The sequence below is a fragment of the Alnus glutinosa genome, chromosome 8 (assembly GCF_958979055.1).
Source record: "Alnus glutinosa chromosome 8, dhAlnGlut1.1, whole genome shotgun sequence".
Lineage (NCBI taxonomy): Eukaryota > Viridiplantae > Streptophyta > Magnoliopsida > Fagales > Betulaceae > Alnus > Alnus glutinosa.
The window spans coordinates 9,984,357-10,008,201 of NC_084893.1; the positions used below are offsets into that span (position 1 = coordinate 9,984,357).

Below are 23,845 nucleotides of genomic sequence, written 5' to 3' on the forward strand. Positions count from 1 at the left end.
GAAAATATGCAGTTATATATACCTTATTTTCCTGCAAACTGGTTTTTGTACCACATATTCCAAATTAAAATTCAGCAGCATATATATGTGACACAGTTTTGAGATCCTTCGAGCATGCAAAAACATCTCATGCTGTTAGTGTTAAAACCTATTCATATGAATGACCTTAATCCAAATAAAAAACATCCTTCTGCAAGTATGCCACGGCAAAAACATTACTTCTACATAGTATCTGACCAACCCCACTAACAAAAATGCACCTCCACCATATTTTTTGCTTGCCGAGCATGATAAATGCACCTCTCAACCACGCCTGGATATTGGTGGGTGCCGATCATAAATCTAACATATTTACGAGTAAAGAATGGAAAACAATTTTTTTACTACAAATATCTGAGTTAACATTGGCATAATAACGAGCTTGCATGTATCAAACCAAATTTTGCGAATCTACCAGTAGATCATTTAATTTCGTATAAAATATGTAATTACAATTTTGTTGAAATCTTTATTAATTTTGTTGGTTGTATATTTTTTAATTTTTTTTTTTAAAGTATATCTTTTAATCTTGGCCTTCGTGCTAAACTTCGGGACTGGGAATCAATGTTTGGATTTTGAAGTTGCAAGTTGTGATTAGCTTGGGGCTATTGGTGGTCGTGCAGTGTTCTTATTCTTAGAAATTAAGAACCATTATAAAATAGTGAAGACTAGTAATTTGCCCTTCTGACACGTCAAACGTCCAATTTGCCCTTTCATGGTATGAGATTCTAAATCATTAAAGAACCTTCCAGAATTTAGGGAAGACATAAACCAACGGTAGCAAGGGAATATTTTCAAGAAAAACTCCGACGAGCAAAAGATTCAGAAATTTAACCCAAAAAGAACAGGCCAAATTAGTTGGTATTCCCTACTATTGGGAAAAATTATTATTATTTTTTTTTAAAAAAATTATTGGAAAAGACACACGTGAGTCACGTGACACATATAATCATCTCAAAAATGTCATCTTAATTATATATATATATACAACCCATTTTCAAACACTCTCACACTCCCTGGCTTTTGGACAGAAAGTATTGAAGTAGTACACACTTTTTCTTCGTTTTGACACAACCATGTCTATTTCCCACCCCAACAGACCTTGGTGTTTCACTTCCTCTACTCCAGGTTCCATCTCTGTCTGGACTTTTGTTGGTTCCTTGGTTTTTAAGACTATGCAAAACTTTCTTAAATTGTGTTTCTTGTTTTTATGTTGAATAATTGCTATCTAAATGAAAGGACTATAGATGTAGAAAAAAGAAGTGTTACCTCTGTACTTGCTGCGGTGGACCGTTGTGGCCAAAATTTGTTTCTTTTACTTTGCAGATACTGTAAAAAGGGCTGTTTAGGGAAAATCAGTTTAAATAGATGGAATAAGAATGTAAATCGAGAGTAAATTAATGAAAACCAGAAAAAAAAGAAGAAAAAAATAGAAAAGAGAAAATGGATGAAGTGATAACCTTGCATCATATATCCTGCTGTATTCTCGATTCATCCCATCAATATAGGAGTTTGTTGACATTTAGATATCAAAATGGATGTTGATCATACAAGAAAGATAGGATAAGAAATGAACAGACTTTCATAAAGTTAGCACCAATTTTGAAGGTGGACAAAGAGTCATGTAAGATGGTCTGATATCTGCACCTATAAGAGGAAACAGAGAACATTGACTGAGATGAAGAAACTAGTAGATGGATGACCTATTATTTTATTAGAAAATATTGCCCTCAATAAGAAAATAACAAAGTTTTCTTCTAAATTGGGTTAGATGAAATTAAAATCTGTCTTAAAAGCACCTGATTCTCACATGCATTTTTATGCATGTGACATGTGATATACTAATTCTATTAAAAATGCATGTGAGAATCACATGTTCTAAAGACAAATGTCAATTAGTAGACTGGTTTAGAAGAAATAGTTTCAACAAAGTTTGGAAGAAAACTTTGTCTATAAGAAATTCAAATTGAAAAAATGACAAATGTCAATTAATAGACTGGAATAGAGGAAATTGCTCCAACAAAGTTTGGAGGAAAACTTTGTCCATAAGAAAATCAAATAGAAAAATAATGATAGAGCAACTGGCCTCAAATAAGTGGGACTTTAACATGGAGCAAATTCGATTGACTATAGAATTCTCTTACTAATATATATTACAGATGTAGTTTGACCCACTTCAATTGTCTTTCTATCGTTTTATATGCCATTTTCAGTTTCTGTTGGGATATTGTGTTCTCAAGCAGCCTCTATGGTTCCTAGTTCAAATGTAGCAACAAAAGCCAAGAGTTCAGCATTGGTATGATGATCCTGCATTCAGTTAATTTATTTCCTTTGAATTCTGGCATTTCAGTTAACTTTATTTAAGAAAATGTTCTTTTTTATTCATGCAGTGCTTTGAGGAGACTAAAGAAAGAATTAAGAAAATGTTCAACAAGGTCGAACTTTCTCTTTCCTCATATGACACTGCCTGGGTAGCAATGGTCCCTTCTCCACATTCCGTGCAGGCCCCTTTTTTCCCTCAGTGCGTAAATTGGTTATTGGATAATCAACTCTGTGATGGCTCGTGGGGTCTTCCTAATCGTGATGCTTTCTTAGTTAAAGACGCCCTCTTATCTACCTTAGCATGTATCGTTGCATTAAAGCAATGGGGTGTTGGTGAAGAACAAATGAATAACGGTATTGTTAATGTTCTTCTTACTAATTAAAGTCTCCTCCATTATTTCCAATAGCTGGATATTCCTCTTTTTGCAGGCCTCTTCTTTATTGAGTCAAATATAGCAGCAGCTACAGATGAGAAGCAACTGTCTCCTATAGGATTTGATATAATATTTCCTGGTATAATCGAGCATGCCAAAAATTTGGATTTAAATATCCCTCTGGGAGCAACGAATTTAGAAGCTTTGGTTCGCAAGGGAGAGTTGGAGCTTAAAACGTACAGTTATAATTCAGTTTTGGTTTCTACTCAGCTTTATTATTTTCACCTTTTTATGCTTGTGTTTGTATTGACAAAAATGGGCATGTTGTAAGTTCTCTCCTCTCAGACTTGGGATGTAAAGCTATCGGGGTCATAAAATTGACTACTGACCTCACAAAATTGAGCCACCTTGCTCAAACTTGGTTGGTTAGTTCGCTTGTTTTGTTGAAACAGTTAAATTGTACATTTGAATCAAGGGCGGAACAATAAGATTGTTCATATATGAAATACACTCTTCTTAATGTCGTAGCATAACAATAGAAAGAGAAAGGGATGTTTTAGTTTTTGAATGATCCCTAAATTCTGTGACTCAATCATCCCATATCTAATTGTAGAGGCTATGGAAGCAACTCGGAAGGAAGGAGGACGTACTTAGCATATGTTTCAGAGGGACTGGGGAAGTCACAGGACTGGGAAATGGTCATGAAATATCAAAGAGAGAATGGGTCACTTTTTAATTCGCCGGCAACCACAGCAGCTGCTTTTACTCACCTTAAGAATTCTGGTTGCCTTGAGTACCTTTCTTCACTCCTAGAAAAGTTTGGAAATGCAGGTTCCTCCCTCCAAACTTGTCTATAGTTTGCTATGTAGTTTCAGTTACATTACTGATTTCTCTGACACTTAAATGGTAATTTTCAAACGATTTTTTTCCAGTTCCTACGGTTTATCCGCTAGATATATATGCGCGTCTTTTTATGATTGATAGTCTTGAAAGGTTGGGAATTGATCGTCATTTCAAAGAGGAGATCAAAAGTGTATTGGATGAAACGTACAGGTAATGTCCTTTTCTGATGAATGCACCAAATATGTTGTTTTAGCTAGTAACTTTGAAGAATAATTAATTCATCCTCCGTAATTAATTTTGTAATACAGAAATTAGTTTGAGTTTGTGGATTGCATATAGATATAGTCAACATTTATTGGAACCATGACATTTGCCATCAAACAGATACTGGCTTCAGGGAAATGAAGAAGTGTTTTTAGATGCTACCACCTGTGCAATGGCCTTTCGGATGTTACGTGTTAATGGATATGATGTTTCTTCAGGTACTTGGTGATTTAGGAGACATTTACCCGCTTGGTGAGGAAAGGTTTAATGAACTTTTTATCCTGTTTTGTAGATCCATTTACCCGCTTTTTACAGGAGGATCATTTCTCCAGTACCCTTGGAGGATATTTGAAGGACATCGGAGCTGTGTTGGAATTATTTAGGGCTTCAGAAATCATCATACATCATGATGAATCAATTCTGGAAAAACAAAATTTCTTGACTAGACATTTCCTGAGACGAGAATTATCAAATGGTTTGATTCACCCAGATCGACTGAACAAATATCTTGTCCAAGAGGTTCCTGCAGTAAAACCCCTTTCACTGATTTATTGACGTTCATTTTTAGTTACCACAAAAAGTGGAGTTCATTTTAATAATCCATGGAAAATCCCAGAAAATTGCGACCTTTGATCATTTCAGGTGGACAATGCTCTGAAGTTTCCCTACCATGCAAATCTAGAACGGTTATCAAACAAGAGAGCCATTGAGCATTACAAGAAAAATAATATAAGGATTTTAAAAACTTCGTATTGGTAAAACTATGGTGGTCTCTTTGCCTATTCTTTTCTCTCTATGAAGATTTTACCTGTGGTAAGGAATTAGCCATTATTAGTTTGAACTACTGCTTTATCCATCTTACTCTTCTTATGTCAGTTCTTCAAATATTGGCAACGAAGAATTCTTGAAACTGGCAGTGGAAGACTTCAACATTTGCCAATCAATCCATCGTGAAGAACTCAGTCATCTTGTAAGGTGCATATCTTTGTCTACTTTCAACTATTATGAATCAACTGGCATTTTCTTGGAATTTTTCGTTATAGCTGACTCAATGTTGGCACATGCAATAGGATAAGTTGGCAAAATAACCTAGAAGCAACTTTAGTCTTTCTTTTGCATACTATATATACTGGAAGCAACTTCCATTTTTTTTTTTTTTTTTTGTATATATATATATATGTTTTTTTTTTTTGTTTTTCTACAAATAATTTTAATCTGGAATCACTGGTTTTACCGAGCTCCTGTTACTAGTGGTTGCTACTTAAACACGATATCAAGAGAATTTTATGACATTGTAAGGCATTGAGGTAGCTTTTTGCTTTAATTTATGAAAGGAAGCTGAATATTATCCTCTGTTTGTATTTTTTTCGTTCTCATGTAAGCAGGTGGGTTACAGAGAATAGATTAGACAAGCTAAAGTTTGCTAGGCAGAAGCTGGCCTACTGTTACTTCTCTGCTGTGGCAACTCTTTTTCCCTCTGAACTTTCTGATGCCCGAATATCATGGGCCAAAAATGGGGTTCTCACAACAGTGGTTGATGATTTCTTTGACGTTGGAGGTTCTGAAGTGGAACTGGTCAACCTTATACAACTAGTTGATAAGTATGTTTCCCTATTTTTGCATTCATTTTCTGATTATTTTGAATCCCTCATCAGTCCATGATTTCTGTTTAGAGTCCTGTCTTTCCATTATGTAACTGATGATGCTATGGCAACAAACCACAGGTGGGATGTAAATGTCAACACTGATTGTTGTTCTGAGAAAGTGGAAATTATATTTTCAGCACTTCACAGCACAATCTGTGAGATTGGAGACAAAGCATTAACAAGGCAAGGACGTAGCGTGATAAGTGACATAATTGACATTGTGAGATGAAATCTTCCTTTTTTCTTCTATTTTTTTTTATTTTCTTTTATTTTTAATTATTTTTTATTATTTATTTTTCATTATTGCTATTTGTTTTGGGTATATTAATTTCTAAGGCTTTTCTAAAAGCAGTACTATTGATCTCCCCTAAGGCTCTGACTGCTACAATTACTGCTAATTACTTCTGGTTGTCACTTTAAAGTAACCTAAAGAGTTCCGAAGACCGATTTAATTATTTTTAATTATTAGCCTTCAAAATAGAGGTTATGTACGAAGAATAGTGTTGGAATGGGTTCATTTTCATCTCTAATGGAAACTTCCCTAAAATATGAGTTTAGATGGCATCTGAAAAATGAAAAAAAGAAAAATCCTTGAAGAGCTTTCTCATATTGGATTTATTTATTCGTTCAATTAAACAGAGATGATGTGTGTCATGCTTTCAATACAGTGGTTGAATTTACTCAAGTCTATGTTGAAGGAAGCTGAGTGGCTAAGGGACAAGTCAGTGCCAACAATGGATGAGTATATGACAAATGGGTGCATATCATCTGGCTTAGGACCTATTGTCCTCTCAGCCCTCTATTTTGTCGGGCCTAAGCTTTCAGAAGAGGTTGTTCGAGCTCCAGAAATCTATCATCTATTTGAGCTTATGAGCACTTGCGCGCGTCTTTTGAATGATATACAGAGCTTTAAGGTACAAGAACCTCTCCTTCACCATGTAAAATGTTAGGGAGATTGACACATTTGGCTGTGTTCAAGTAAGACTATAATATCACATATTGGAATTCCACTCAACCTAAAAACATCTTTGGATTTGGGCCCAATTATGTTATATTAGCCATATTGTGATATATATCAAATGTGCAACTTAACTATTCTACATTTACCCATGTATATTTAACAATCTCCATCTCACCCGTGAGTTCATCACCACATCACTACACTCGCCCTTGAACTGTTATCAATCTTATAAAAGTCGTTCCCAGGATCACTTGTGAGGACTATGTGAGCTTTATCCATGCAATGCACCTTTGTCCATGCTTCAACAACGAAAGGGACCCACCATCCATGCATGTACATAATCTCTATTATAACTACATGTGTATTCTCAATCGAGCTCTCCCGCATGTGTGAGTCTATAACCATATCACTACATTCTTCCTCGAACAAAAGGCTTTATCAATATTATTTATGGGTCATCTCTAGGATCACTTGTGTGGGGTGGGTTTTATCTATGCCATGCAAATTTGTCCTTGCTCCCACTATGAAAGATACCTACCATCTATGCATGTGCACCATATCCGATTCAACTGCAAAAGGGAGTTATCCACTATACCTTATACTACTATTGGCTCTTATACCACTTCTTTTGGAGATTGACACATTGCGGAGCCTTTTAAGCAAGACTATAATATTACATATTTGAATATCACTCAACTGAAAAACTTAAACCTTTGGATTTGGGCCTAATTATGTTATATTAATCACTCACTTTTGTGACGCCTATCTAATGCGAGACTTAACCTTTCTACACTTACACGTGTATACTCCACGTAAAAGAGAAGATAAAAAAGGAAAGAGGTTAGTAAAATCTCTTTCAATATGGTTAGTTTTGGAGTTAGTAATCTTTGTTAACTATGTTGCAGCGGGAGTCTGATGAAGGGAAATTGAATGCTGTATCGTTGTGCATAATTCATGGTAATGGTATCAATACTAAGGAAGAGGCCATTAAGGAGTTGAAGAGTTTTATTGCTAGTAAAAGGAGAGAACTGCTGAAACTAGTTTTGCAGGAAAAGAGCAGTGTCGTTCCAAGAGCGTGCAAGGATTTATTCTGGAAAATGATCAAAGTGCATCAACTATTTTATATGAAGGACGACGGATTCACTTCAGATGAGATGATCAATGCTGTAAATGCAATAATTGAAGAACCCATTGTTCTTAATTAATGTATTGTAAGTCTATGTAAGAATATGTGACACCCGAGAAATTCGACCTGTACCTCTTATAATAAATGACAAATGGCTTTTAAATGATAAAGATATATTATCTGTAGATGTTTATATATGTTGTGAATATGCTATAGAAACATGAAATTGATAGGGCTATGTGTAGGGGTCATTAGAGAATCAAAGTGAATGTGTGACCTAAATCTCTTGTCACCTGAAACAAAAGGCAAACAAACACCAAATGCTTAGAGGAGGATTTTAAAACAATTTTTTAGAAGTTATCTAACTACTTGTAAAATATTAGACCAATTGGAATAAGTTTAAATGGCATAAGAAAGGCAATATGATTTTCAGGCATGCTGCTTCGAGCACATGAAAATAGGTACAAATTAATTTCAAATGCTTTGAGTGAGCTATTGAAACGTTTTTCATGGAGTTATCTACCTACTGGTAAAATTTTAGCCCATTCGGAGTTCGTTAAGGGGGTCAAAAATGGGTCAGAAGGAGCTTGCACTCGTAGCTAATGTCTGGCTGCCGTGTGGCAGCAGCTTGTGCAACGACGAACAAGTAGCTGAATTACGCAGCTGCTGACATCAGCAGCCAGTATTAGGTCGCCATGTGGTATTTTGGTGATATTATCTTCAAGCACGACCTTTCACTAAGCATGACAATGTTAGGGCTTATGCCCTAAATTTCACTGTACTATTGATATATAAGTTTATTATGAATAAAATTGTAACGCTTCGCTTTTTACAAAAAAAAAAATGTAAGTGAAAATTTCGATTTTCACGTGTCGACATTACGACATCATCAGAGTTAAGAATTGGCAGCGGAATATATTTTATTTCTTAAAAACTTGGGAAACTGACATAACATTTTAAGTAGACTAAATTACCTTATTATATTAAAATACTAACCACGTGTTTTGACATAATAAATACACTCAAATCAATAACATATGTGCCACATGCAGCACTAATAATAAAATCTTTGTTTTATCCAACCTATTAAATATTACATATCAACATAACAAGTCTCAAATAAAATTAACATAATAATTCTAGATGTTCCATCCTTCGTCTGGACCTGCATAAACTTGCATGTGATTGTGGTGTTAACACCACAATCCCATACTGTATTTGTGTGTGAGTCAATAGCTCTCAATAACATAAGAAATACTGCTCTATTTAAAAGTACACTATACAATCAAATATCCATAATGCAATGACAGTTCATAAGCATAGTCTCATATATTTTCTTCTTGCATTCATTCTTACTAAAGCCTTGTGCTTGGTTATTGCTTATCTATGAGCCTTGTGCTTCTTTAACTGTTGGGCATTGTGCTCCTTTAAGTGTAAAGCTTATTGGTCTTTGAGGCCTTGTGCCCCGATTATGAGCCTTGTGTTCGTCAGTTGATTACTATTTACTAGGCCTTGTGCTCCCACTGTGGACCTTATTGTAATGCCCAGAGATAATATATATATATAATTAAGTTGATGATTTTTGCTAAAAAATAAGAATCCTAAGAGTGGATAACATTTTTTTTTTTTGAAGACATAGGTTATTTCAAACCCATGTTTTTATTCAAAAAAAAAAATAAAAATAGCCTTTTCATGGTCCATGATTAACGCTCCTTCTAATCACATGTTTAGTGCCCAGCTCAAACCACACACATTTTCGCCTGAAAGTTGTCATTGACTTGCAAGAACGACCCAACTTAGTCAACGAAACCCACCTTGCTATTGATCTGCAAGATTGACCCAGAAACAATGAAAGAATTTGGTTAAAATAAAATCAGCTTTAAGGGGGGTGTACTTAGCATTGAATTACTTAAGATTTGAGATACCTATATAAGTAACGTTGCCACCTACTTGTACCCTCATCCCTGCCCTTGATCTATGAACATTTGTTGAAGATCCAGCTCTTCAAATTCACTTAACGCCCAGCCATCGATCATGTATGTACTGATATATATCCAACGGTTTGAGAAATCTATAAGAACCCAAGCTGTGAACACTTTTCAGAGTAGAAAATCAAAATTTATCCTCTCAATACTCTCTGCATTTGCTTCCTCTGTAGCAAAAATCACACTACCTCTTCCTATTCTACTACTATTAAGAAAGAAACGATAAAAAAAGATAGAAGAGAGGATCAATCTTTCTAAGAGATCAAAAAGGGAAACTTTGGAAGTAAGTTTCATCTTTTATCTCTAGAAAATTTGGTTCTTCCATTAAAGAAAGGATGAAAACTTTACCTCTTTTATTTCATTGTTTCCTTTGTAAAACAAGTATATTGTCCCTCTGCTAGCATTCAGTCTAGAAGAAGACAGTAAGCTCTTCCCTCTACCTCACGATTCTTTTTTCTTCTTGTCTCTGTTTCGTCGTTCCTTAAATAAAAAAAGAAGAATGGGAGACACCTCTATTTTGTTTACTTTTACATATGTATATATATATAAACTTCAACCGGTCAATAAAACTTGCAAGACCATCCTAAAAGATGCTATTAGGTGTCAATGGTGTGTGTGGTGTAGTGTAACACCCTGCTTTTACAAAAGGCGTAAGTGAAATTTTTTGAATTTCCACGTGACATTACTAACTTATCAGAGGTAAATGTTGGCAACAGAATATATGTAAATGTAATATAGATTTGGGAATAGATTGACACCTCAGAGCTACTACTGAAATACCTCAAAATATATATATTAAGTCAGTAAGTATAATTATACAAACAGTGATAACAGTTATGCCTCACAGGGCAAGATAGTCATACAAGCCAAATATTTACATATAATTGGAGAACTATAAGTAATGCCTTAAGTTAGGTAGGGTGAACTACAGCAGGGTAGTCCCAAAAAGAGAGGCTGTCTAGCCTTACAAAAAGCTGAATCAGGAACCATCTATGAGTCGGGATAGTCCTGATATTCCTCTTCTTCATAGCCTGAATCATTACATAGTACAGAGAGAAGACAACAACATAGAATACTAAAGTGAGTCCACTGTTTCCAATAATAATACGAGTGCTGATTTATTTAATTAATGCAACACAATGCAATGGCCATATAATCATATGTATATACAAAATATAATCTATGACCGCGAATCATAGACATAAGATGAACATAAACGTAATCATAAAGCAATGACAGTTTTAAGTGTAGAATTTTAGGTATTTCCCTTTTTCCACTACTCTGTTGGCCTTGGCACGGTTAGCGTGTTATTTGAAACCTTGGTTTCCTCACTTAACTTTTAATTATAATCTTTGGGAGCCTTGGCTCCTGGAAACCTTGGTTTCCCTGGTGACCTTGGTACACCAGTTTTTGTATTTATTATTCTTTTCAGGTACCTCCTCATTCACTGAGAACCTTGGAACTCATGTGAAGCCTCGCGTACCCACTGTGGATCTTGATCCAACAGCTTATTATTAGACAGGTTATTAAAAATAATAAAATTTGCAAAACCACATGCGCAAACAAGTAAATAAAGCATCTTCAATTAAAAGAATCTGAGGATCTCTTGAAAAATTTCTCAAGTGATAATTTGAAAAGTATGCTTTGTATTCATTCAGATATTTCTAACAAGCCTGCTTCAATTGTTGATATGAGTACTTCTACTTCACATGCTTCTGATTCTGAAATAGATTCTATTGATATTAAGCCTGTGATAGTAGATACAGCTTGTTTAGAAAATTCTTGCGTAACTAATCATGTGATGCCAAAATCCAAAGATACAGGTACACAAGCTCATGATAAGTTTGTCCCTACTTGTCTTAATTGTGGGAAGATTGGTCATATTAGGCCAAATTGTTATTTGTTGAAATCCCACAGGCCTTGGATTAAGCAGGATGCTCTGAGGAAAAGTGAAGTTGAAGATTCTTCCTCAGCAAAATATGTCCCTCCGCATAGGAGACATATAAAAGGTAAGGGCAATGTTATTTGTAAGAATGCTAACCATAATTCTGCAGAGAATGTCAAGAAGCATTCAAACAAAAGAAGCTTGCCCACCTGCCATCACTGCGGCATCACCGGTCACATCCGATCCAAATGTCCACAGCTCTAGAAATTGAAGGTTTAGAGGAAGCTGCTAACAAGAGCTACATCAGGCACTCTACCTCCGCTGGCTCTTCAAGCTCCACGGCATCAGCAGAAGTTTGTTCCTGCCAATCAGAGTGTCAAACCAAAGAAGAACAAATCAAGGCGCTACAAGAGAAAGCCACAGAAGCCCAATGGCAGCCATGGCTATGAAGGATTGTTGAGCCTAATACAAGGTATGCTTAGGAGTATGGCCAACATGGACATGACCCGCAAACCATCCCCACGGGTTAAGCAGGTATGGGTCAAGAAGGATGAGACCATTCACCCCTTGAGGGGGAGTTGACTCATCTAGTAGGTGATGTCTCCCATGCCTAGGATTTTGGTTCCTAAATCCTAGTGCATGACATTTATGTTTGCATTGCATTGTCTATCTTGTCATATCTTATTCATGCCTTGCATTCTGTTTGAGGAACTGTTTATTTTATCTCCTATATTTTCTCTTGTTGTCTTGAGAAACTTCTGCAGATATTTTTTTGGGGATGACAGTTAAAGCATGTCGGGCGGCTGCTTTTCTGTCTTGGTATTTCTAAACCTCTCTCCATGAGGACATGTTTGGTTTTACCTTACATGCTGGGATTAGATGTCATTTCCTTTTCCATAAGCATGTCTTTGTTGTTTTTCTGTGTATTGGTTTTCAACAAAAAAAAAAAAATGGGGGAAGAAGATGTGGAAGTTTATTTTTCTTCTTTTCATAGCTTTTCAGATATTGCATGTGTTTTTGCCTGATATCTCAGTTCATTGTGCATTGATTAAATATGCTTATATATGATTGAGAGTTTATGCATGATATCTGCTAAGTTTTCCTATTGCGTCTTAATGATAGATAGTTACTTTCCTCATGCGATGAAAATGTGCACTATCTAAGACTCCCCTAAGGTACATCTTTTCCTTCACTGACTTTTTGCTTCTAGAAATTCTTGATAAGAGAAGAGGTTTTTGATAAGATGACCAAATTGACCAAATTGACCAAATGCTAGTTGAACCTAGAACCTAAAAATTCTGGCATTCTCTCTAGGTTGCAGCATCAAAAGAATCAAGCAATTACTTTTATGAATTTTGTGCGATATATGTGTATTTTTTGCTTATGTGCTAAAATATGCCTTGTCCTGCATGGTACAAGTAAAAAAATTAGGTGCTGCATCTTAGGGGGAGTGTATCAGATGAGGGTGGCTAGGCCTTTGTAAGATAAGGTTTGACTTTTGGCTGATCTTTCATTGATTTTCTCTCTTTTTTGGAAAATCTGGTTACTTTTTGTCATATCAGTGAATTTCATACCTTATTGAGAAAGTCTTCACACACACACGCATTGCATGAGTTGAGTAATCTATTTAAAATTTCTATCTGCAGGGAAATTTGTGCTTATTGAATACTTAACTCTCATTTATATCTTTGCATATTTTTGCAATGCTATTTGACTGTTTTATCAGTTGATTATACATGCGTGTTTTGAAGCTAACTTTAGGGAAAAATATTTTTTTGCAAATTTTTCTCCAAATTCAAATTTTCAGTGTGAAGCGCCCGGACGGACCTATTCTTACATTCGAACGAGCTCAGTCTTGCCATCGCTGTTCTAGCAATATCCGTTCGGATGGTTAAGTGATATGTCCGGACAGGATCTCTACAGGTTTAAGACTTGCGTCTCTTTCTCTGCCATACACACATCTTTGCATTTTTATCATGTCATGTTGTGTGTTTTTCTCGTGGATTTCTCCCGAGATTTTGACATTCTTTGCACATCTCTTCTTATCCCATGATCTTCATTGTGTCTTCTGTTATTCTTTTAAGTTTTTGTGCTTTTAGAATATTGGAATATTTGTTGGGATATTTTATTGAGATAGTGTGCATGAAAATCCTTCTCTGTCTGTGTTGGGCTGATCTTGATATATTTATGCCTTATGAGTAGCTGCATTGCTTATATTTCTCTTTGGCATCCATTTGACAGCTGTCTTAAATACTACATCATTTTTGGAACTAACAGGATCTAATGGTATTTTTGGAAGTATTTCTGGTTGGTTTTGATTGAGGAATATGACATCCAGCGGCTCCCAACACAATGTTTGACAGATGGATCCTTTGGAAAACTGATTGTTGTTGAAGTTGGATATTCAAATTCCAAAGGTCTCAGGATTAAGATGAGCTTTTCCCCCTAGCTCATGTAGAGCCTTCCGTAGCATTCCCTTAGATCTGCATCAATTTGAGGTTCAATGGTGACTCTCCTCAGTTATCTTGCAGACCAGTTGCTTAGAGGATGTCAATCTGCAGATAACCAGTTTTAGGCATGGCAAAATCAAGAGATTGAAGGATTTTCAGTCCGTGGTTCCCGACTTCTTGAGCTAGAAGCCGAAGTAGTATTAATCCAGCTTTTACGGATTTCTCTCCGTTACTTGATTTCAGTGGATCAGCAGGATTTGGTACTTGGAGGATTTCTATTCCTTTCTTTTTGGGCCATTTGTAGACGTTTCTCTACTTTCCTATTGTTTTGGATTTTAGAACGTTTTTGTCTATGGATATTATTACTCCGTTTACCCTTATCCTTCTGAGACATTGAGGGGGAGTAATTGTTGTGTGGTTTTTCTCATTACTTTGTTTTACTCTTTGTCCATTTGTGACAAAAAGGGGGAGTAATTTTTGATTTGGACCGGGAATGTATTTACAAACTAGTCAAGTGATTTTTGTTCCAAAATCGCCAAAAGGGAGTTTGTTAGTATTTTGGCCTCATTCTAGACAAAATCACTTGTGTGTAAAGATGCTGTAAACAGGGATTCCACTATTCAGAGCACTCTCAGAAGACTCTGCACTGCGTGAAAGATCGAAGAATTCAGGTTCCCTGTCAGCCATCCGGAGGACATGTCATTCCGTCCGACGCCCATCTGTCCACTGTTCCATCCGTCCAGACAACGTGCCATACCGTCCGGATGCCAGACAGACCAAGCAGCATCTGTCCGGACGACGTGCATTTCCGTCCGGACCCTCCACTGTGTCGAGAAGTTTTTATCCAGCTTGCATCCATCCGGACGCCTCTCAGTACTCGACCAGCTTCAGATTCTTTCCAAGTTCAAATATGGGAAGACTGATTCAATTGTCCGGACGATGTGGTATCCTGTCCGGACGCGCGTCTCCTAAAGGCAAGAATCGCAATTCAAATGTCACTGTCTGGACGTCAGTCAGCCTTGGTCCGGATGCACGTGCAACTGATATGGAAATTGCCGATTCGACTTCAATCGTCCAAACTTCTGTCAGCCTTGGTTCGGACGCTCGCATAGCAGATATGGAAATTGCGTGTTGAAGTTCAGCCGTCCGGACGTTCATCCCCCATGGTCCGGACGCGCGAAGCCTGATATGGAAGTTACTTGCAGCGGACGTCCGACCGTCCGGAAGACTATGCCTTACCGTCCGGACGCGGCTCTTAAACTGGAAAGATTTTCAGTGAAAATCTCAGAAATTCTAGTCTCACAGTTGTTCGTCTGGACGGCCCATGTTCACCGTCCAGACGGCGTCTGTACATATTACAACAATCATCTATTCTGCACCTCAACCTATAAATAGAGGACCCTGGGCATTAAGAATTGCAAGAATCTGGTATTGAATTCCATCAGAGCTCAGAGAAGTTATTAGTTCCCTCTGAAGCCGTTACAAGTGTGCTGTTGCCGAGCTATAAACTGAAGTCTATCTTAGGGGTTGACCCTAAGGTAAAGGATTCCATTGAAGACCCCTTCAGGTAGGAGACCTGGTTGGGAAGCGTTCGTGTTGGGTTACATATCAGAGATCAAGGTACGACCACTGCATCGTGTGTATGTGAGTGTTACTGTCTTGTATCTAGCTTTATCTTCTGAATAGTGGATATCCTGGGTTTGGCTGCCCCGGAGTGGTTTTTCTCTTAATTGAGTTTCCACTTCGTCAACAAAATATCTGTCTCATTTAAATTCCACATTGTGATATTTTGTTGCACACTATTGCACACACTTGTTATTTATTTTTAGAAGTCAATTTTTATTTTTCATTTCCATAACAGGTCCACGTCCGGATGGCTTGGCCGAGCGTCTAGACGGTCTTTGCTGTAACTCCTTTCTGCGCTTGAAAAGGAAGTCTGAAATATTCTGAAATGCTTGACAGCATCTGGACGTGTTGCCACGTCGTCTGGAGGTCTTGCAGAGACTTTCCAAATAGTGTCGACTGAAATCCAACTCCGTGTAGAAATTAGAGAAGCTTGACCTAGCGTTTGGACGGTATTGCTCTGACGTCCGGACATCTTCAACGCTCAAGCTTCTAGACACTGCGTGGCGTTCGAATGCCTTCAAAGGCTCGTCCGGACGGATGCACAGGAAACGGCTATTGCCTTGGAAACTGCATGGAATCTTTATGGACATATTTTAGAATCTTGTGATTAGTCACATGACTTGAAATGAACACTGTCCATATTACATGAAGACTTTGAATAGAAGCCGATCATCTTATTTAAATTGCAACCATTACATAAAGTGATTTTGTTATCCAAAATGTAGCCAACATAAAATACTAACACTTGGGTTTGGCTGCCACGGAGCGGTTTTTCTCTTAACTGAGTTTCCACTTCGTCAACAAAATATTTGTCTCTTTTAAATTCTGCAATTTAAATATTTTGTTGCACACTGTCACACACTTGATAAATTAAAAGTCAATTTTATTTTTCAACTGGTATCAGAGCGAGTACACTCTGTTTAAAAGATTTAATTCCTAATCTCTTTATGACTTCTGTTTTTTGATTACACCATTTATCATGAATTTCTCTAAGTTATCTAAAGAAAATTATGATATTGAGTTCTATAAAGTTTTTGCTAAATTGGATAAAATGGTTTCTCTAAAAGAGCTCAAAAAGGTGAAGCAAGAAAAAAAGTCTTTAATTATACAATTGTCTGAATCACATGTTTTGATTGACTCTTTGAAATTAAAGAATACCATGTGGCTTAACACTATTAATAAACTTGAGAATAAATTGGAAAAATTCTCAAGTGATAATTTGAAAAGCATGTTTTGTATTCACTTAGATGTTTCTAACAGGCCTGATTTAACTGTTGATGGTTTAAGTACTTCTACTTCACATGTTTCTGATTTTGAATTAGATTCTATTGATATTAAGCATGTGATAGAAGATTCAACTTGTTTAGATAATTCTTGTTTAACTAATCATTTGATGCCTAAATCCAAGGAATCAGGAATACAAGGTAAGTTTATTCCTAAGTGTCATAATTGTGGGAAGATTGGTTATATTAGGCCAAATTGTTATTTCTTGAAATCCCACATGCCTTGGATTAAGCAGGATGCTCTGAAAAAGTGAAGTTGAAGATTCTTCCTCATCAAAATATGTCTCTTCACATAGGAGACATATAAAAGGTAAGGGCAATATTGTTTGTAAGAATGCTAACCATATTTCTGCAGAGAAAGTCAAGTAGCATTCCAACAAAAGAAGCCTGCCCACCTGTCATCATTGCGGCATCACCGGTCACATTTGACCCAAATGTCCATAGCTCCAAGTTCAGAAGAAGACAGCTCAGAGGAAGTTGCCTACTAAGACCACATTAGGTACTCTACCTTCGGCGGGACATCAGGTTCCACGGCATTAGTGGCGACAACAACGGTTTGTTCCTAAGAACACATCAAGGTACTACAAGAAAAAGCCGCAAAAGCCCGATAGCAACCATGCCTATGAAGGGTTGCTGAGCTTGTTATAAGGTATGCTGAGGAGAATGGACAGTATGAGCAAGACTCAATCCCATCTACCACAGGTACACCAAGTATGGGTCAGAAAGGATGAGACCATTCACCCCTTGAGGGGGTGTGGACTCACCTAGTATAGGAACAGTCTCACCATGCCTAGGATTTTGGTTCCTAAATCCTAGTGGATACCAGGTATGTTTGCATTGCATTGATTGTCATATCTTATATAACCTATTTTTGCCTTGCATTCTATTTGAGGAACCACCTTTTCTATCCCTAGATTTTCTCTTGGTTGCTTTGAGAAATTTTTGCAGGTACATTCTAGGGATGACAGAGAAAGCATGTCACTACTTTTTTGTCTTGGTATAGTCAAACCTCTCTCTTTCTGAGGTCAGGTTCGCTCTTACCTACATGCTTTGTCTAGACATATGTTCTTTTCCTTTTAAGCATATCTTTTTTGTTTTTATCTTTTATTTTTCAACAAAAAAAAGGGGCGGGGGTTGGGGGGGGAAGGATGCATATTTTTATTGTTCCCTTATATAGCTTTTCAGATATCTTATGTATGTTTAACTGATGTCTCAGTTCTTGATGCATTAACTATTTTTACATTTATATAACTGAGAGTTTATACTTGATATCTGCAAAGTTTCCCAGTTGTATCCATACTAGATAGTTGCTTTTCTCATGCGATAAAAAATGTGCACTATCCAAGGCTCCCCTAAGGTACACTTTTCATCTCTGATTTTCTGCTTTTGAAAATTCTTTAAGAGAGATTTTTGTGGGTTAAGATGGTCAAATTGACCAACTCGCTAGTTGAACCTAGACCCCATAAATTCTGGCTTTCTCTCTAGGTTGCAGCACTAAGTGATACAAGCAGTTATAATTCTGTGCTTATTGGTATATGAATAAATTCACTACTTCTGTGCTGACTCAACTATTAATCTTGTCCTCCATTGTGCAAGTAAAAAGAAAAATAGTCCTACTTCTTAGGGGGAGAGTATCAGATGAGGGTGACTAGGCCCTAGTAAGATAAGGTTTGACTTTTGACTGATCTAACTATGAATTTCTCTCTTATCTAGAAAATTCAGTTGCTTTAAATCATATCAGGAAAGATCATACCTTATTGAGAAAGCTTTCACATACACATACACATATAGCATTAGTAAAGTTTACTATTGAAAAATTTCTATCTGCAGGGAAATTTTTATGCTTATTGGCTCTTAACTCTCAATTATATCTTGGTATATTTTTGAACTGCTTTATCAGTTATTTATACATGCATGTTCTGAAGCTAACGTTAGAGAAAATATTTTTCTGCAAATTTTCCTCTAGTTTCAGCTTCCCTGTGTGAAACGTCTAGACAAACCTTCTTCTGTGTCCGGATGCATATGGCTTTTACGTCCAGACGATGTTGTGCTACGTTCGGACGCATGAGGTTTTTTTTTTCCCCAAATGTTGTTCTTACAACAGGCGTCTGGACAGGTTAGTGTTTCGTCTGGACGGGATCTTTTCTAGGTAAATGTTTGCGCTCCTTTTACTTCTTACCTTTAGCACGACATTGCATTGTTCGTTTATTTTTTTTTTCCATGTTGTGTTTTTCTCGTGGTTTTATCCTGAGATTTTGACATTTTCTGCACATCTCTTCTCATTCCCAGGTACTTTCTTTAACTTCTCTTATTCTTTTAAGCTTTGGTCCTTTTTAGAATATTGGAATAATCGTTGTTTGGGATGTTGATTTGAGATATTGTGCAAAATTATTCTGTCTTTGTACTGGATAGATATTGATATATCTGTGTCTTTTGGATTGCCCTATTTTTGCATTCATTTGTGCATCCAATTGACCGCCGTCTTATACCACATACTTTTTGAACTAACAGGATCTAATATTTTCTTATGGATAAAGGAAAACCATTGGTATTTCTATCTAATCTTGTCAGGAATATGTCGTTTTGCGGCTTCCAGCATAGTGTCAGACAGAGGGCTCTTTAGAAAATTGACTAGTGTTGAAGTCGTATGTTCAAAATTTCAAAGGTCTTATATTTCAGATGAGCTCATTTCCCCCGCTCATATAGAATCTTCCGTAACTTCTTCCTTTAAATTTGCACCAGCTAGAGATTCAGTGGTGAATCTTCATTATCGTCTTGTAGACCACTTGTTTAGAGGGTTTCATTCTGCAGCTGATCAATTTCGGGCTAGAAGACTCAAGTGACTAAAGATTTTCAGTCTATGTGAAAAATAGAAATTGACTTCTAAAATAAAGGCAAGTGTGTGAGTGTGTAATGTGTTAACAAAATAATGCGGAAAATAAATAACACAAGAATTTTTGTTAACGAAGTGGAAACTCAAGATGAGAAAAACCACTCCAGGGCAGCCAAACCCAGGATATCTACTATTCAAAAGACAAGACTAGATACAAGATAGTAACATTCACATACCCCTGATGTAGTGGTCGTACCTTGCTCTCTAACGTGTAACCCAACACGAACGCCTCCCAACCAAGTCTCCTGCCTGAAGAGGTATTCAATGGAATCCTTTACCTTAGGGCCGACCCTTAAGATAGACTTCAGTTTAAGCGCAGCAACAGCACACACAACAACGGCTCTAGAGAGAACAAATCAGCTCAATAACCTCACAAAATAACTTTTTTAGCACTAGTGGAATTCAATACCGAATTCTTGCAGTTCTCAAGCAAACGGGCCTCTATTTCTAGGCTGAGGACTCAAATGAGCGTCTGGCTTGATAAAGCTGGGCGCCGTACGGACGGTGGTCATGGGCCGTCTGGACGGACAATTGTGCGACCAAAATTCTGAGATTTTCGCTAAAAATCTTTCCTGTTTGAGAGCCGCCTCTGGACGGTGAGTTACTGTCTTCCAGATGGTCGCACGTTCACTGCAAGTAATTTCCTTATTAAGGCTTCGCACGTCCGGACCATGGGGATGGCCGTCCGGATGGTTGATCTTCTACACGCAATTTCCATATCTGTTGTACACGCGTCCGAACGGTTGAGTTTGAATTGTGAACTTGCCTTAAGGAGTAGCGTGTCGGGATGGGAATCCACGTCGTTCGGACGGTTGCAGCAATCTTCACATATTTGCTTTTGGAAAGAAAATATGAAGCTTGATTGAACACTAAGTGTAGTCCGGACGGGCTGCTGAGTCGTCTGGACAGATGCAAGCTGGAACAAAAGCTTCTCGATACAGAGGAGTGTCTGGACGGAAAACCACATCGTCCGGACGGATGATGCTTTAGTCTGAAGGACGTCCGAACGGTATGACACGTCGTCCGGACGGCTGGCAGGGAACCGAAATCTCTGACTTGCAAACAGTGCAGAATCTTCTGAAGCACTTTTGAATAGCGGAATCCTTTTTAAAAAGCATCTTTACATATAAGTGATTTTATCCAATTAGAATGTAGCCAATCATAAACTAACAAACTCCCCTTTGGCCATTCTGGGACAAAAATCACTTGACTGGTTAAAAATACAATCCCGGTCCAAAAATAAAAATTACTCCCCCTTTTTGTCACAAAGGGACAAAGGGTAAAACAGAGTAATAAAAAATAATCACAACAAAAATTACTCCCCCTAACGGTCTCAGAAGGACCAAGGTAAACAGAGTAATATAAAGTCCACAAGTTTCTTAAAAACAAGAAAAAGGACAAAATAAGGAAACATCAAGCTGAGCAGAGAGAGAAGAGCAGCATGGTTAGGTCCTTCACAAGTACAATAGCACACGCATGTATCCCTGTCTGAGAAAAATAGTCAAAGAGCATGTCAGAATTATGCAAACATATAGTCGATAGACAAGGATGAGATAGGCAAAGATTCCTATGTAAACATAACAATGAAAATAGCTTTCTTAGCTCATGCAATGTGTGGGTGTGTGAAGACGTTTCCCATAAGGTATGGCTATCACTGATATGGCAAAGAGCAACCAGATTTTCTAGAAAAGAGAGAAAATCAGTGACAGATAAGTCAAAAGTCAAACCTTATAACTTACTAGGGCCTAGTCACCCTCATCTGATACACTGCCCCTAAGATGCAGCACACAATTGTTTTACTTGTACCATGAAGGACAAGGTAAATTTTTTACTTGCACATAGAGGGCAAGGCATATTGCAAATTCAGCACATAAGCAGTGAATATACAATTAGAGCGCAGAATTCATAAGATTTACTGCTTGATTTTTATGGTGCTGCAACTTATAGAGAATGCCAAAGTTTTTAGATTCTAGGTTCAACTAGCATGTGATCAATTTGGCCATCTTATCAAAGGCTTCTTCTCTTATCCAAAACTTCTAGAAACAAAAATTCAGAGAAGGAAAGGTGCACCTTTCGGGGAGTCGTGGATAGTGCACATTTTCATCGTATAAGGAAAGAAACTATCAGTCATTATAAGTGAGCATAAAAACTTTACATATGTCAGACTTATGTTCTCAACCATATGTAAGAATAATTCATCAATGCATAATGAACCAAAAAATCAAATAGAATACATGAGATAGCTGGCATACCTTAGAAAGGACCAACCTGCTACAAAACTCAATTTTTATTTTTATTTTTTTTATTTTTTATTTTTTTTATTAATAAATACAAAAACAACATCATGCTATCAGAGGACAAGACAAAAATCTCATCCTAGCATGGAAAACCATGTCTAGGATATGGCACAAACACCAATGGCTTTCCGGAGGGACTCAAACCTGCTACCATCTAAAGGTTTGGTAAGAATGTTAGCCAATTGGTTGTCAGTGGGGAATAAAGAGAGAGATACTACCTCGGATTCCACAAGATCATGCAAGAAGTGATGTCTGATATCGATGCGCTTGGTCCGAGAATGCTGAACTGGATTCTTGGAGATGTTGATAGCACTAGTATTATCACAGTTGATAATCATTGTATCTTGAGAGAATCCGTAGTCGCCTAGTAGTGTCTTCATCCACAGTAATTGGGTACAACAGCTACCCGTTGCAATATATTCAGCCTCAGCAGTGGAGAGAGATATAGAGGCTTGTTTCTTGCTCATCCACGCTACAAGATTGTTTCTCACATAGAAACATCTTCCTGAGGTACTCTTTCTATCATCAGCATTTCCAGCCCAGTCTGCATCAGAGTATCCTGCAACAACAAGATTTGTTTCTCTAGAATACCAAATGCCATAAGGGAAGGTATCATTTACATACCTGATGATACGCTTGACTGGAGTGAGATGAGATTCCTTGGGATTTGCCTGAAAGCGAGCACAAACTCCCACACTGAAGGCAATGTCTGGTCAGCTCGCTGTAAGATATACGAGACTCCCTATCATACTCCTGTAAAGGGATGGGTCAACGGATTTTCCTGCAAGATCACTACTAATCTTGACACTGGTGCTCATGGGGGTTCGGGCACGACTCTTCCCACCCAAACCAAACCATTTGACCAGATCCTTAGCATACTTGGAGTGGTAGATGAAAATGCCTTCAGCAGTTTGCTTGACTTGAAGGCCAAGGAAATAGTTTAGCTCCCTAATCATGCTCATCTCAAATTCCTGCTTCATTTCTTCAGAAAACTCATGGGCAAGAGAGTCTAAGGTAGCTCCAAAAATGATGTCATCCACATATATTTGAGCAATGAGTTTGTGAGTACATTGTTTTCTGATGAACAAGTTTCGATTAGCATGTCCCTTTCTAAATCCCTTAGCCAGGAGATAAGTGGTGAGACGCTCATATCATGCCCAAGGAGCCTGCTTAAGCCCATATAGAGCCTTTTTCAGCTTGTACACATGATGGGGATGATAAGGATCTTGGAATCCTTTCGGCTGTTCTACATAAACCTCTTCTTGAAGAACCCGTTCAGAAATGCACTCTTTAGATTCATCTGATACAACTTGAACCCAAGATGGCAAGCAATGGAGAGAAGAATTCAGATAGATTCTAACCTGGCAACCGGGGCAAAGGTTTCATCAAAGTCTACACCCTCTATCTGAGTATATCCCTGGGCAACAAGACAAGCTTTATTTTGGACCACAGTACCATGCTCATCAGTTTTGTTCTTGAAGATCCACTTGGTACTAATGATATTCTGTTCTGCAAGATGAGGAACCAAGGTCCAAACATCATTTCTGGTGAATTGATGGAGCTCTTCATGCATGGCAGAAACCCAACCCTCATCTTGAAGTGCTTCATCAACTTTCTTGGGCTCTGTTTGTGCAAGGTAGCAGCAGTAGGAAACTTGATTTGCTACTTCACTGGTAGGTTGAATGACTCTGCTTCTTAGCCTACGCCCTTCATCTATGGTCCAAAGAAGCTACTGAGGAGGATGATTGTGCTTTACCCATGACCGCTTAGGAGGATCTGCAAGAGTATCTTCATCTTCAGAAGCACTGGAAGTTGTATTCGAAGCTGTGAGAGGGGAATGAGGCTCATCCG

The 23,845-nt window shown here is 37.5% G+C and overlaps 1 protein-coding gene across 1 annotated transcript; it reads left to right on the top strand.

The window, feature by feature from the left end:
* Nucleotides 1–1,057: 1,057 nt before the first annotated feature.
* LOC133875373 (ent-kaur-16-ene synthase, chloroplastic-like) lies at nucleotides 1,058–7,760 on the top strand. The gene is made up of 14 exons (XM_062313488.1): nucleotides 1,058–1,167; nucleotides 2,253–2,335; nucleotides 2,430–2,715; nucleotides 2,791–2,971; nucleotides 3,349–3,566; nucleotides 3,668–3,788; nucleotides 3,963–4,060; nucleotides 4,135–4,361; nucleotides 4,485–4,597; nucleotides 4,719–4,817; nucleotides 5,228–5,443; nucleotides 5,567–5,708; nucleotides 6,157–6,402; nucleotides 7,355–7,760. Exons 1-14 carry the CDS (start codon nucleotides 1,116–1,118, stop codon nucleotides 7,652–7,654), a joined length of 2,382 nt encoding a protein of 793 aa, XP_062169472.1. The 5' UTR covers nucleotides 1,058–1,115; the 3' UTR covers nucleotides 7,655–7,760.
* The last annotated feature ends 16,085 nt before the right edge of the window (nucleotides 7,761–23,845 follow it).

What these genes read in the sequence shown, in the direction of transcription:
- LOC133875373 (XM_062313488.1), top strand. Translation starts at nt 1,116, where the DNA reads ATGTCTATTTCCCACCCCAACAGACCTTGGTGTTTCACTTCCTCTACT. An exon ending in ACAAATATCTTGTCCAAGAG is followed by an intron (nt 4,362 to 4,484) that starts GTTCCTGCAGTA and finishes TGATCATTTCAG; the next exon opens with GTGGACAATGCTCTGAAGTT. An exon ending in CTTATACAACTAGTTGATAA is followed by an intron (nt 5,444 to 5,566) that starts GTATGTTTCCCT and finishes AACAAACCACAG; the next exon opens with GTGGGATGTAAATGTCAACA.